We start from the raw sequence: 15773 nt of genomic DNA, 5'->3' as shown, positions 1-15773 counted from the left end.
TTGTTGGCTCTGAGGAAGAATCAAGTCTGCGAAACGCGTTAGTCTGTTGGAAGTCCAGGGTTCCCATTGCGGACAGACATGTAGTGTGGAGCTGACAGACATGTAGTGTGGATTGGACAGTACTGTTCTTTCATGATGTGCCTTTGACAATATTGTCATTTGAGAGTACAATACCTATTTTTATTGCTTTAATAAATGTTTTTTAAGGTAATGCACTAGAATTGGGTGCCCTCTGTTTGTTTCCTTTTTATCCAGTACATTTGGACTTCTGAGGGCAGCAAGGAGTGCACTTTCCAGGACATCCGAGATGTGGTCATAGACTTTATTGAGTCCATCCCCAAGCGCAGGAGTATTTGGGTTTGCGGTTTACATTTCCGTGCACCTGAGAAATGGCGGCACACTTCAGTACCCAATATTTTCTATAGGCGAAACTTTGAAAGCCACTTACAGGTCATCCTTTCAGCATTACAGAGGAGGTCTCATGCTAGAATTATTGCTCTCATTCTGGCGTACACGGTAATATGTAACATATGTATCGCAAACGAAATGACATTTTCATGCGTAGGCACCCCAGCGTGTGTGTTTACATTTGTACGTGCGTATATGTGGGGGGGGTCCTCAATTTTTTTTGTGGGGGGGGGTGGGTGAATGTTATGTGTTTGGGTGCAACTTTGATGTTTTACAATAAAAAAAGACAAACTTTTTTTTTGCCCAGCTGAAGGATAAAAGAAAAACTACCTGCCCGGCGCCCGGAACTACATGTCCCGGGCGTCGGGCGATATAAATTCAACACTCCTGAAGTATAACATGTTTGTTGTTAAAAAGTTATGCCTTTAAAAGCACTTTAAGCTGAAAGTTCAACTGGGTTTTTGATAATCATGCAGTTTGTAAAGGCTATGCGAAGAAAAACTTGCTTTTGTTAGGTACATAAAGCCCCTGTACTTGTTGCAATTTATACAATCATTTCCGTCCTTGAGTTAAAATAAACAGAATTAGATTCTATTGCAATAATGAGCGTGGCTTGCACTGGAGTTAATTTATCTCCATGGTACTAGAAGGACCTTACTGTGTTCTAGGAGTTAGATCAATGAAGACTTGAAGGTGCCTTCAGGAAAAAAAATCATTTCAAGGCATTCTAATAGCTGTGATTACTAGAAAGACACATTTACATTTATGACTTTGAAAAGAGAGAATATATATATATATATATATATACACATACATACACACACATATATATATACACACACACATATATCTTATATATGGCCGTACTGTCTAATAAAGTGCTTGGATCGCAAGACTGGCCAAACAGAATTAAAGCGCACACATATGTATCTCAACTATTTGAAAGTAAAAAGGACAGGATTCTTACCTTGTGACAGTCTCCACCAGGGATTATGTCCTTAATGTGGATTAATGGCCCCTCACTTCTGCTGTTCCCTCCAGTCAGGCTGAGGCCTAGGCTGGTTTCTTTAGGAATAGTGATTGTCTGGACAGACTCCTCGCTGGAAATAAGAAAACACAGGAGGTCACAATCCACAAATAGCCACAAAGAAAGACAGTACAAAAACAGTGACATTCTTTAAAAGTGAATGTATAGACAAAACTCTTTGTTTTGGATAGAGTTGGAAAGGGTTAAAAACTGTGAGAACAATCATTGCAGGGCCATTGTTCGCTGATGAGCTGTTAATTCTTTTAAATCATCATCTATAGACAATGTCGGGTACCGTAGTTTGTCGTCATCTTTTCACAGCTGCATGCGGTTTTGAGCCTTGACATATTCCATATCTAATTACTTGATGCAATTTTATCATTTAGGGCTGGTTCACACCATAGAAACGAAGTCCAGATTCCGGACAAGCATTTTTTCTTATTTCTTCAATTTAAATAGGAACATGTGCGTTTTTGGTGAATTGCGATGCGTTTTACCGCGTTCCATTACAGTTCTGTGCAGGAAAAATGCAGCCTGTTCTACTTTTTTTTCCTGAAACCAGAACGCACTGATACTGCAAGCACTGATGTGAACTATGACATTGACAACCATATAACCTACTTTCTGTGCGTTTTGGATGCAGAAAAAAAGCACACTGAAACGCATGTAGTGCGACCTGGCCTTTTTTTATACCAAAAAAATCTGGCACTATATTGTGTTTCTGTGCACTAAGATTAATTTCAGCATATCTTGTACTGTAAGTCTGCAGATGATAAAACAAATGGTGTGATATTAATCTTACACTTCCTAGTTTTTTAGTTACAGAATATATTGTAGCACCTTCCTAGTGTAGGATGCTAAACAAATTTAGTTTTTGGCTCCTTCTGTAGTTAAGGGAACAGTGATTGATTACTACTGAGCGGATGATCAGCAGAGCTGGGAGTTACAACTGAGCAGGGGGGCACCAGACCTGAGTGTACTACTGAGCAGCATATCAGCACAGCTGGGGGTTACGGATGAGTGGGGGATCAGCAGAGCTGGGGGTTACTACAGAGCAGGGGATCTGCTGAACAAGGGTACTACTAAGCTGGGGATCTGCTGAACAAGGTTAGAAAAGCTAAACAGTGGAACTAAGAAGCTAGGGATCTGCTGAGTAGGGGTACTACTTACCCGGGGTCCTAAAAATAGAAAATCAATAAACATACACACACGCCATCTGCCAAGCCTTATTAAAGCTTCAAAAAAGCATCACAAAAACATCAAAAAAGCATGTTGAAGAGATAGGCGCTTGAATGTGTGTTGTCGAAGCAAGTGTAAATGAGCCCTGGTCTACAGCTGTGAGCTCCTAGCCCTGGTTCACATCGGATACACCTTTGAAATTGTGCAACTTCACTTGAAATCGCACAATTTCAAAGTTGCATGTCAGTGCGACTTGGCATACATCTGTGCCACTTCATGCGCAAATATCTATGTGCCGGCACAGTGGCTTAGTGGTTAGCATGTCTGCCTAGCAGTAAATGGGTCATGGGTTCGATTCCCGAACATGGCGCCTCCTGCATGGAGTTTACATGTTCTCCCTGTGCTTGCGTGGGTTTCCTCCGGGTGCTCCGGTTTCCTCCCACACTCCAAAGACATGCTGGTAGGTTAATTGGATCCTGTCTATATTGGCCCTAGTATGTGTATGTATGAATGTGAGTTAGGGACCTTAGACTGTATGCCCCTTGAGTGTTAGGGACTGATGTGAATGTACAATATATATATGTGTAAAGCGCTGCGTAAATTGACAGAGATATATAAGTACCTGAAATAATAATAAGTCGCAACTGAAATCACAAAAAGTAGTGTAGGAACCGATTTTAATGGTTCCATTGCAAATTATAGGGTGCAACTTGTCATACGATTTGAAACTGTCAAATTGCATGACAAATTGCACTGGTGTGAACCAGGGCCAAGACGGTCCGCTGTCCCCAGTTACCTCCAGAGAGAGAGAGACTAGAGAGCAGATTGTCTTCTCATTGCACCTGCTAATTGTTTTTGGATTATCCCATTGCCTTAGCCCCTCTCCTCTTTACAATTCTACAAACAATAAATTGAAAAAACTTCCCCTAGACTGAGTTATTGGAGCCAGAGTGCATAGGCTGGTTCTTGTGATGGTGGGCAGTCTCTGTACTACAGTTGTGACCAAAATTATTCAACCCCCAATGCTGTAAAGGGGTTTAGGGACTATAGTGTACATTTGGAATTGTATTCAGAATCAAATCCTACAAGGACGTTGTAACTACCCAAATGCAACTAAAATGACATCAATTGTTTATGTAATACAGTAGTAAATGGTTCTTATGTGGTTTCTTCATTGCCACAATTATTCAACCCCTTAAAGACTACCACTCTGAAGAACAGAGGTTCATACAGGTGCTTTCCATCAGGTATTGAAAACACCTGTGGATGTCACCGAGCAGCAATCAAGCATAATAAGCACCAATTAGGCAGCTTTAAAATGACTGTGATACTCAGCTCCTTCTAGACATTTACTGGTGTGGTTACAAACATGGTGAAGGCAAGAGAATGGTCCAGGAAGACAAGAGAAGAGGTGATTTCTCTTCACAGGAAGGGCAATGGCTATAAGAAGATTGCAAAGATGTTAAACATACCAAGAGACACCTTAGGAAGCATCATTCGCAAATTCAAGGCAAAGGGCACTGTTGAAACGCTACCTGGTCGTGGCAGAAAGAAGATGCTGACTTCGACTGCTGTGCGCTACCTGAAGCGTAGAGTGGAGAGAAGTCCCCGTGTGACTGCTGAGGAACTGAGAAAAGATTTGTCAGATGTGGGTACAGAAGTTTCAGCCCAGACAATAAGACGCACACTGCGTAATGAAGGCCTCCGTGCCAGAACTCCCAGGCGTACCCCCTTGCTGTCTCCAAAGAATAAGAAGAGTCGACTGCAGTATGCCAAAAGCCATGTGGACAAACCACAAAAGTTGTGGGATAGTGTTCTGTGGACTGATGAAACAAAATTAGAACTGTTTGGGCCCATGGATCAACGCTATGTTTGGAGGAGGAAGAACAAGGCCTATGATGAAAAGAACACCTTGCCTACTGTGAAGCATGGTGGAGGGTCAATCATGCTTTGGGGCTGTTTTGCTTCTGCAGGTACAGGGAAGCTTCAGCGTGTGCAAGGTACCATGAATTCTCTTCAGTACCAGGAGATATTGGATGGAAACGTGATGCAGTCCGTCACACACCTGAGGCTTGGGAGACGTTGGACCTTTCAACAGGACAATGATCCCAAGCATACCTCCAAGTCCACTAGAGCATGGTTGCAGAGGAAAGGCTGGAACATTTTGGAGTGGCCATCGCAGTCACCAGACTTAAATCCGATTGAGAACCTCTGGTGGGACTTAAAGAAAGCAGTTGCAGTGCGCAAGCCTAAGAATGTGACTGAACTGGAGGCCTTTGCCCATGAAGAATGGGCGAAGATACCCGTAGATCGCTGCAAGACACTTGTGTCAAGCTATGCTTCACGTTTAAAAGCTGTTATAACTGTAAAAGGATGCTGTACTAAGTACTAAGATTGAATGTCACTTGGGGGTTGAATAAAACTGATAATGCTGTGAGCACAGAAAAGACATTTGTGGTTATTTCATTATAACTGTTATGTTATATTTGTCTGACCTACAAGTGCCTCTTTAATGTAAATGTAAGCAAGATGACTGAATGATCAAAAGCAATGTCAAACTGGCCAAAACACTCAATTTCAGTGGGGGTTGAATAATTTTGGTCACAACTGTATTAGGAAAAATCAGCTATCACCAGCAGCCCCTGCAGGAGTACCCAAAAGTATCTTTTGTGATCTTGAACCCATGAATGTGAATATGAGATGTGAAATTGGAAAGAAATCTCGAGAGCGAACAGTACCTTATCTGAATGGTATCGGCCATCTTGAAATCATTCAGCAGGACACACCTGATCAAACAAAATAAGATGCCGTTAGGATGTTTCAATGACAGTCAAAGGAAAAAATGGAAAGTAAGCACAGAGATATGTGACAAATGTTACCCGAGGCAGCCACAGGCACCATTACAAGAGGCAAAGCACCCACACTTACTTCTTGGTAGTGATCAGGGGCGGACTGACAACTCATGGGCCCCCGGGCAAAAGGGGATCATGGGGCCCCTGTGTCCTTGCCCAAACTCAAAAAAGCCTATGAAAAAGGTACCAGGGGCATCTCATGGGGCCCCCTACTGACCCTGGGCCCTCGAGTTTCCAAATGGTCAGTCCGCCCTGATGGATCTTTCCTAATCTCCACCATCTAATACACATTTCTATTGATCAAAGCAGCACATGACACTGATGGTCCAATAAAAATTTGGAAGGAAAGAGGGAGAAGAAAATCTCTAACCAAACCTACAAAAGTCAGACCTTTGCCCTGCATGGGGGCACAGAATTCTGGAACAGTAGAAGGTAATGGAAGCTGCTGTAGGTATAAACAGGCACCTCTAAATGCTTACACCGCAACATTTTTTATATAAAATCCTGTCCATGATGAACTAGAAAGGTACTTAACAATGAATGCAGTGTTGAAAAAAAAAAAAAATAAATTAAAAAAAAAAAAAACTTCCTGTAAAATTGGGCACTTTACTCTTAGCTACTCCAGCACTTGTCTGTACACTGTGTGCACAATTGGGCTCCATGCACACTGGACATTTTAATAACGCTGGTAAGGTTAGCTGTGTAAAGTCAGCCAAAGACAAGAGTTTTTCAGCGGTTTTTAGCGTTTTTGCATTAGCATTTAGCTGCATTTTTCCGTGGGTTTTTTCTGCTCGGAAAAAAGTCCAAAAATGCCGGTTTGCTGCTATTTACCGTGTTTCTCAGAGTTAGAGCGTTTTTACAGCTCCTCTACAATCCACTAGTCCTGGGTTTTTTTCCAGCCAAAAAACATTGACTCCAGTCTATGTGTGCATGGACACATTGGATAACATGCTGGGAGTTTACTGGCTGTAGAAAAAAACACGTCAAAAGCCAAAAACAGCCGCTGTAAAAATGTCCACTGTGAATGAGGATTAGGCAAGTGAGTATTTTGACCAAATCATCATTTTTATGCATATTGTCCAACTCCAAGCTGTATAAACTTGAATGCTTATTGGAGTTAAAGATATCAGGTGATGTGTAATGAGGGAGGGTGTGGCCTAAGGAGACCAACAGCCTTTATCAAGGTGTGTATAATGATTAGGCAGTGTCTTTTCCTCAACCAAAATGGGCCAAAAAAGAGATAACTGACTCTGAAAAGGCAAAAATTTTAAAGTCTTTCAGAGGAATGCAGCACTCTTAAAATTACTAAGATATTGGTGTGTGGTCACAGAATCATCAAATGTTTTGTTGCAAATGTTGAACAGGGTCGCAAGAAAGTTTTTGAGAACAAAAAAAAAAAAAAAAGACGCCAATTAACTGCCAAAAGATTTGAGAAGAATGAACCGTGATTCTACCAGGAACCCATTATCCTCCAGTGCTGTCATATTCCAGAACTGCAACCTACCTGGAGTGCCCAGAAGCAGGGGCGGACTGACCATTTGGAAACTCGGGCACTGCCCGAGGGCCCGGGGTCAGTAGGGGGCCCCATGAGATGCCCCTGGTACCTTTTTCATAGGCTTTTTTGAGTTTGGGCAAGGACACAGGGGCCCCATGATCCCCTATTGCAAGGGGGCCCCTGGCATTGTCAGTCTGCCCCTGCCCAGAAGTACAAGGAGTGCAGTGCTCAGAGACATGGCCAAGGTAAGAAAGGCTGAAACCTGACCACCACTGAACAAGACACATAAGTTGAAACATCAAGACTGGGCCAAGAAATATCCGAAGACAGAATTTTCAAAGGTTTTATGGAATAATCAGACGAAAGTGACTCTTAGCGGACCAGATGGATGGGCTGAGGCTGGATCAGTAACTGGAACAGATTTCCACTTCAACACAAGATGCCAGCAAGGTGGAGGTGAGGTACAGGTATGGGCTGGTATTATTAACCGGTTCCCTGCCACCCTATAGCAGAACTACTGCTACAGGACAGCAGGGCTGCACAAAATAACGCACATATATATATATATATATCAGGGGCAGACTGACCATTTGGGAACTCGGGCACTGCCCGAGGTCAGTAAGGGGTCCCATGAAATGCCCCTGGTACCTTTCATAAGCTTTTTTGGGTGTGGTTTGAGTGTGGGCGAGGACACCGGGGCCCCATGAGTTGTCAGTCCGCCCCGATATATATATATATATGATTTGCCTTTTTACATGCACCACCCTACACGTGCCGCCATTGGCAGCTACAGCTGCTGCTGGCCGAGCAACACTGAAAGGGGAGAGGTCTGTGTGTAAACACAGATCTGTCCTCTGTCAGCACCGATGTACTGCTTTGTATTGCTCTGCATAGCAGTGCAATACAAAGCAGTATGTTTCCCTAGTAAAACACAGTACACGCCGTAAAACAGCACGGTTAACCCTTTGATCGCCCCAGATGTTAACCCCTTCCTGCCCAGTGCCATTAGTACAGTGTCATTGCTTTTTCTTAGCACTCATCACTGTATTAGTGTCACTGGGACTGTCAGTGGCAGTTAATCAGTTCCCACCCAGTGTCAAAATGCCCGCTGCAGTCCCTCTATAAGTCGCTGATCGCTGCCATTACTAATATAAAAAAAAACAAACATTCTAGTACATATACTGCTATTTGTAGTGGCTATAACTTTCACGTAAACCAATTCATTTACATGTATTAGGAAGCTGTACCCAAAATTTATATCATTTTTTTTTTCACAGAGCTTTCTTTTGGTGGTATTTGATCACCACTTGGGTTTTTATTTTTAATTTATATAAATGAAAAAAGAATATTTTGAATTTAAAAAAAAAAACATGTTTTACTTTGTTACAAAACATATCCATTAAAAAAATAATAAAAAAATCAAATTTCCTCATAAATTGAGGACAAAATGGTTTCTGCTACATGTCTTTGGTTAAAAAAAAAAAGTCCCAATAATTGTATATGGATTTGTTTGTGTGAAAATGATAGCGCCTACAAATGATGGTATACATACTGGAATTTTTTTTTTTATTATTCTGATAATGGCGGTGATCAGCAACTTCTAGTGGGACTGTGATAGTGTGGTGGGCAATCTGACACTAACGACACTGAGTGGGAGGTACACTGACACTAAGAATTCCGGTGACAATAGTAGTGATAATACTGTACTTTTGACACTGGCTGGGAACGGGTTAACATCTAGGGGCAATCAAGAGGTCAATTGTGTGCTGAACACATGTAATGTGCGCTGCTTTTACTAAGAGATGTAGTTGTTGCTTTTTCCCCTGCAAAGAGAAAAACACAGCCACATCGCTGCTTCGTGTACAGAGCCCTGTGTTGTTAGTAAACACAGCGCTCTGAACTGTCATTCGCAAAGCCGATCAGCAGGTCCCAGCCATAAATTATTGTCCGGAACCTGGTTACCTATGTGTGCTGTGTGGAATGACAACACAGAAGAGCAAGGGGAGGGGTACACGTGCCCCTTACCCAGAAATGCTGGATTATGTATGTGATCCAGTGCAGAGCAGCCGCCCTGTGGCAGTAAAAGTATCTGGGGTGGTCCGCAAGCAGTGTTCTTTACAATCCAGATCCAGCCAAATTGTTTTTGGATCAAGTTGGGAACCTTGGCACATTTTTTTTTTTCTCTTTCTTGTTATATTAAGTGGTTGTTAACCCTTCCATATACCCAGAGAAGCGACTGGCCTCAGGTGATACAGAGAAGAAACAAATCCTCCTACATAAGTTGTACCTGTTTGTCTACATCCATTAAAAGTCCGGAATTTATACCACTTGTCCTAGCTTTCAGAAAGCAGGGGGCGGGGAGATGAAGTTACTCTGCAGAGCTCAGTGAGGAGAGCTCTGAGAGCTGATTGGAGGGAAGGGAAACACCCCCTCCACACAGCTCACCGTAAACAGAGCAGAAGCTGTCAATCAGCTGGAGATCCCTCCCGTCACCATTTTTCTCTTGGCATCATGAAAACTTGTCGGAAGTGCTGACAGCAGAGGAAGGAGGCAGCAGACAGAAATAACACTTAGTGCTCGGGGCTGACATAAGTACACACTATAGGGGGATATGCTTTGTGCAGATTTCAAGTCTGAGGTTTAGGGCCCATTCACACTTGTGTGACTTGTCATGTGACTCTGGGTCCAAAGTCGCATGACAAGTCGCACCCCAAGACTACCATTCATATCTGTGCGACTTCTAGTCGTAGCAACTTGAACGTAGTTCCTGCACTACTTTACGCCGACTTTTCTGCGACTGGAGGGCCATAGACTTCAATGTAAACCCTCCAAAGCTGCATGAAAGTCACACTTGAATGATATACATGCGACTTTGTACAGAACAATCACCATTGGTCAAAGTCGCACTCATCCAAAGTCGCCATGAAAATCGCACAATATTAAAGTGGCACAAGTGTGAATGGAGCCTTCTAAACACAGTAAGCAGCACAGGTGGGATGTATTTCTAGGCCTGGGACCCCAATCACACAAAGCGCAGGGAGGACGCACACCTTGGCATGCTTTTTTGCGCCTCATACACAACAAACGCCACAAAGAAGCTCCGGAACCCTTTGAGGGGCACAGCTTGGCACGTTTGTTGTGCGTTCTGTCGCACGCCTGTTGGACGCATTTGGGGTACCGTTACAAATGAGGTGTTGAGGCGATTTTCATGCATTCCTATTCCTGGAACACCTAGCTGTGAATGAGGTCTCAGAAGGGTGGAGGAGACAATACAAGCACCATGATACCACAGGGCCTGTCCATATCCATAGAAGGATGGGGAGGGCAGACACAGAAGTGAACAGCCGGGCTCTGTCACAGCTGCCAGGTCATGCTGGCTCTTGTAGTACCTCACAGGCTGCTTCTGACCTATGAGGGATCTACAAACACTGCCCATCCGTCCCTCCTTTCACACCCCTCACCCTCCTCCTCCTGGGTCTGCGGAGCCGGAATAGTGGTTTGACCGCCGCTCTCCGCACAGCCCGCCATTGGTGTCCTCAGTCACGTGCACATGGCATTGGGGCGGCTCCGCCACTCCGCTCACCCAATCGACGTCCATCCTGGATGTGATTAGACACGCCCCCGGATTTTGTCCAATGTTGGCAAAGCAAAATCGTTTTCAAACTCCACCCCCGCAAGGGATTGGTTAAAAGTTGTGATCACATGACGGGAAGTAGGCGGTGAAGGGTCCTGTCCGGAACACGATAGAGTCTGGCTGCAGAATGGAGCTCCATTTTCGACAGGAAACGTGACCTCCACTCGCCCTTTTTTTTCCTAGTAAAGTTTAATGTAACAAACAGGCAGAACTGCAGAGTGGAGCTCCACTCAACAGGAAGCACGCGACCACCACTCTCCCTTTTTTTCCTAGTAAACTTTAATGTAACAAACAAGCAGAGTGGAGCTCCACTCGACAGGAAGCATGTGACCTCCACTCTCCCTTTTTTCCTAGTAAACTGTAATGTAACAAACAAGCAGAGTGGAGCTCCACTCGACAGGAAGCATGTGACGTCCACTTTTTTTTTTTACAAACTTTATAGTTTAATTTTTTTTTTAAATAATCAGGTCAAAACCATAGCAACATTGACATATAGAAATAAATTCAAGAGGACAATATAACCACATAACAAAATAACATAAAAAATGAATGCGGGTAAAGTAAACCATGAGGAAAGAGATCATCCAGCGCAAAAGAGTGATTTCAGATGGATATATTCACAAACCACATTACGAGTAAATATTGTCAGACGCTAAACAGTCCGCAGCCAGACCGCAGAGGACCAAGACCTGTATTGATTCCAGCAGCACATAGTGTGTACAGAGTAGCCCTGTGGATTAGGCAGCGAGGAATGGGGTGGGGAAAGTAGAGGGTAAGAGAAGGAAACCCCCCCCCCCTGCTGCTCTTGTGTGGGATCATAGGTACATTCAAGCCACACGTGGTCCCTAAGACCTCTTAACCACTTGCCTATCAGGCACTTATACCCCGATCCTGCCCAGGCCAATTTTCAGCTTTCAGTGCTGTTGCAGGTTGAATGGCAATTGCGCGGTCATGCAACACTGTACCCATATGACATTTTTATAATTTTTTTCACATACATAGAGCTTTCTTTTGGTGGTATTTAATCACAACTGGGTTTTTTATTTTTTGCACTAAACAAAAAAAAACACTAAAAATTTGAAGAAAAAAGTTTTTCTTTTGTTTCTATTATAAAATTTTGCAAACAGGTATTTGTTCTCCTTCACTGATGTGCGTTGATGAGGCTGCACTCATGAGGTGGCACAGATAGGCAGGACTGATAGGTGGCACAGATAGGCAGGACTGACGGGCACTGTTAGGTGGCACAGATAGGCAGGACTGATGGGCACTGATAGGTGGCATTGATGAGGCAGCACTGGTGGGCATTGATGAAGAGACAGTGATGATGCTGCACTGATATGCAGCAATGATTAGCACTGACGGGCATTGCTGGGCAATGATCATCAGGTGCTAATCTGCTCTGTGACCATTTCCTGTTATCAGCAGTACTTTCCTCATGCTGTGACAGCCGATACCCGGCAACCTTATTTACTTGGTGATCTGCTGTGTCATTGGACACAGCTGATCACGTGGTAATAGGCCGCTGTGATTGGCCTTTTATCTCATCACGTGATCAGCTGTGTCCGTAGGACACGGCGTTCACGAAGATCGCTGGGTGTGTGCTGCTTTGGGTGCATGAGAGGGCGTGTTCTGGGAGGACATCATATGACGCCAGAACTGGACAACCGCGCTGTAGCCATCGTTTAGCTATAGCGCAGGCGACAAGTGGTCAAGTAATCAACTTCCTATAAAATAAAAGGAAACCTAAAACGAAAGAGAGGGAAAAGCAAAAAGGGAAAGAGGAAAAGTCCTCAAGAAAAGAAAAAGGGAGAGGGTCGACCCGATATTGGCTAAGGGATAGTGATGTGACTGATCCATGCATCCCAAATCTTGTCAAATTTCTTGGTCTTGTGATGGAGAAGGCAGGTGAGTCTGTGGTTAACCATAATCCAGTTAAGTTTGGTTTTGAGATAATCAAGCGGTATCACGGACTGTTTCCAAAATTTAGCAATGGTAATTTTGGCTGCCAAAAACATTTATGCTATTAATTTTGCCAACGTTTTGGGGACAACGTCAGGAAATGTCTGAAAAAGGGCTGATTTGGGCAACCTCTGGATGCTTACTCCCATCACTGAATGGATAAGATTAAGTATCCAGATCCACATATTGCAATACATGCTTAACCGCTTGCCGCCCTGCCACTGTGTATATACGTGTGCAGGGCGGCAGTGGAGCGCAAAACCACGTTTAAAAACGGGTTCCGCGCTCCCGACACTTTCGCCGGCAGGGGGCGCGCGCGCGCGCGCTCCCGCCGACCCGCGGGTGATCCGATTCGATCCAGGAGGGATCAATCATTAGATTTCAGCCAGTGATTTCTGGCTGAAATCGGATGATCGGTCCCTGTCCTGTGTTGATATTTACACAGGGCAGGATATGATGTCATTCTTCTCTGCCTGGACACATTCCGTTCCAGACAGAGAAGAAGAGACATTTAAACGTGAGTAAAACAGCACACTGACAGTTAGAACACAGTCTAGGACACATTTAACCCCCTGATTGCCCCCCCCAGTTAACCCTTCACTGCCCTGTCACCAGTGTCACTGATCAGTGAAGCGATTTTTATTGATCACTGTATCAGTGTCGCTGGCGACTTCCAATAGTGCTAGCGCCCCTCCCAGATAGCGCCAGTTTGCCCCCCAGTACACCAATAAAGCCATTTAACCCCTTAATTTCCCCCCCCCCCCAGTTAACCCCTTAACTGCCCTGTCACCAGTGTCACCGATCAGTGAAGCGATTTTTACTGATCACTGTATCAGTGTTGCTGGCGACTTCCGATAGTGTTAGCGTCCCTCCCAGATAGCGCCAGATTGCCCACTAATACACCAGTAGTCCCGTCTAACCCCTTGATCGCCCCCCCCCCTCCCCGAGTTGACCCCTTCACTGCCCTGTCACCAGTGTCACTGATCAGTGAACCAATTTTTACTGATCACTGTATCAGTGTCGCAGGCGACTTCCGTTAGTGTTAGTGCCCCTCCCAGATAGCACCAGATTGCCCGCTAATACACCAGTGATCCCGTCTAACCCCTTGATCGCCCCCCCCCCCCCCCCTGAGTTGACCCCTTCACTGCCCTGTCACCAGTGTCACTGATCAGTGAACCAATTTTTACTGATCACTGTATCAGTGTTGCTGGTGACTTCCGTTAGTGTTAGTGCCCCTCCCAGATAGCGCCAGATTGCCCGCTAATACACCAGTGATCCCGTCTAACCCCTTGATCGCCCCCCCTCCCCCCTGAGTTGACCCCTTCACTGCCCTGTCACCAGTGTCACTGATCAGTGAACCAATTTTTACTGATCACTGTATCAGTGTCGCTGGCGACTTCCAATAGTGTTAGCGCCCCTCCCAGATAGCGCCAGTTTACCCGCCAGTACATCAGTAATCCCATTTAACCCCTTGATCGCCCCCCCCCCCAGTTAACCCCTTCACTGCCCTGTCACCAGTGTCATTGATTACAGTGAACAGATTTTTACTGATCACTGTATTAGTGTCACTGGTGACTTCCGATAATTTTAGCGCCCCTCCCAGATAGCACCAGTTTGCCCGCTAGTACACAAATAATCACATTTGACCCCTTGATTGCCAGGAACACGCTTACTTGCACGCTAAACCTTCATTGCTAGTATAGTGTCTGATTGGATCAATATCTTTGATCAGATCAGCGCTATACCAGCATTCACATTACTTTAGTATCCCCAAAAACGCAGTGTTAGCGGGATCAGCCCCAACACCTGCCAGCACCTGCGTTTAGCCCCTACGCCCCCCCCCCCTTCTCCCCCGGCAAGTGCAGTGTCAGTAGATAACTGTCACTTGATACATATTACACACAAAACCGCAGTGTTCACAGAATCAGGCCTGATATCTGTTAGCACTTGTCGGTAAATTTTTTGTAGCGGTTCAAGCAGTCCCTGACAGCCAGGCGCTCTTTTTCCCGTGAGTCGCACTAGGTACCTGTAAATTTAGTGGCCAAAATGTCTAAGCAAAGGTACACTAGTGCAGAGGCCTATAGGATTCTGAGCATGTCAAGTGAGAGCGAAGGGGAAGACTCACTGGCAGAACCAGGCTCAGAATACGAACCTATAGACAGCAGCGGCACCCTGACAGCTAGCTCAGACGACGAGGAAGTGGTCCCTGCTAAGGTCAGGCGTACCCGATCCCATTCACAGGTTGTTGAGGTGGTACAAATGCATGATGACTCTCATATGCAGCAGAGTGCCAGTACTAGTGCCGCAGTATCTTTTGGTGAACTGGCGAGCACCAGCGGCCTAGTACGTCCTGGTCTTAGGCATACCAGCACTGCAGTATCACTTGGTGACGTGGCGAGTCCCATAAGTGCAGTACAAGCTGGTGCGGTGGCGAGCACAAGTAGTGTCCCGCGGCCACCAAGAATTCGCAGACAGGCCCGTAGAGCCCCTAGTGTCCTTCCGGATGTGCTTGCAGATCCCGATTGGCAGCCCACAAATTCTGCAGCACCTGTACTTCCCCCATTCACTGCCCAACCCGGAATTCAGGTGGAAACAGCAAATTTAAATACTCCCCTTAATTTTTTTGAGCTGTTTTTCACAGAAGATCTTTATGCATTGATTGTGGATCAAAGCAATTTATATGCACGCCAATTTATCGCCGCCAACCCAAATTCAAACCTTGCCAGACCATTCGCATGGAAACCCATTACGGTTTCCGAATTTAAAGTTTTTTTGGGCCTAACCCTCAACATGGGCATTAATGATAAAAATCAATTGCAGTTGTATTGGTCCACCGACCCTCTTGTTCACATGTCCGTGTTCTCTGCTGCCATGGCCAGGCATAGATATGAGACGATAAGGCGTTTTATGCACTTCTACAACAACTCACTCAGTCGTCCTCAGGGTGACCCTGAATTTGACCGGCTCCACAAAATTCGGCCCCTCGTAAATCACTTTAACCAAAAACTTGCAGATGTGTATACTCCCCAGAAAAACATCTGCATCGATGAGTCCCTCATTCAATATTCTGGCCGCCTTGTAATCAAACAATATCTCCCCAGCAAGCGTGCCAGATATGGGATCAAGATGTATAAGACCTGTGAGAGGGCAACAGGCTATACATGTAAGTTTCGGATTTACGAGGGAAAAGATAGTTACTTGGAGCCCCCCGGATGCCCA

General features: G+C 44.9%; 1 protein-coding gene across 3 annotated transcripts in view; it reads right to left on the bottom strand.

Annotated features, from left to right (window-relative positions):
* STXBP4 (syntaxin binding protein 4) overlaps positions 1 to 10502 on the bottom strand; it is a 222179-nt gene extending 211677 nt beyond the window's left edge. For all 3 annotated transcript variants that reach the window (XM_089673286.1, XM_089673287.1, XM_089673288.1), the window contains exons 1-3: positions 10423 to 10502; positions 5353 to 5400; positions 1376 to 1508 (exon numbers count right to left, since the gene is read on the bottom strand). In XM_089673286.1, coding sequence (XP_089529412.1) covers positions 1376 to 1508; positions 5353 to 5375 — 156 coding nt within the window. In that variant the 5' untranslated portion in view covers positions 5376 to 5400; positions 10423 to 10502. The remainder of the gene's footprint in view (positions 1 to 1375; positions 1509 to 5352; positions 5401 to 10422) is intronic.
* Positions 10503 to 15773: the final 5271 nt, after the last annotated feature.

This window comes from Staurois parvus, unplaced genomic scaffold (assembly GCF_062004578.1).
Source record: "Staurois parvus isolate SC_StPar_1 unplaced genomic scaffold, SC_StPar_1.0 ptg000137l, whole genome shotgun sequence".
NCBI classification, from domain to species: domain Eukaryota; kingdom Metazoa; phylum Chordata; class Amphibia; order Anura; family Ranidae; genus Staurois; species Staurois parvus.
Note: the sequence above shows the minus strand (reverse complement) of the source record. Positions and strands in the feature narration are given on the sequence as shown.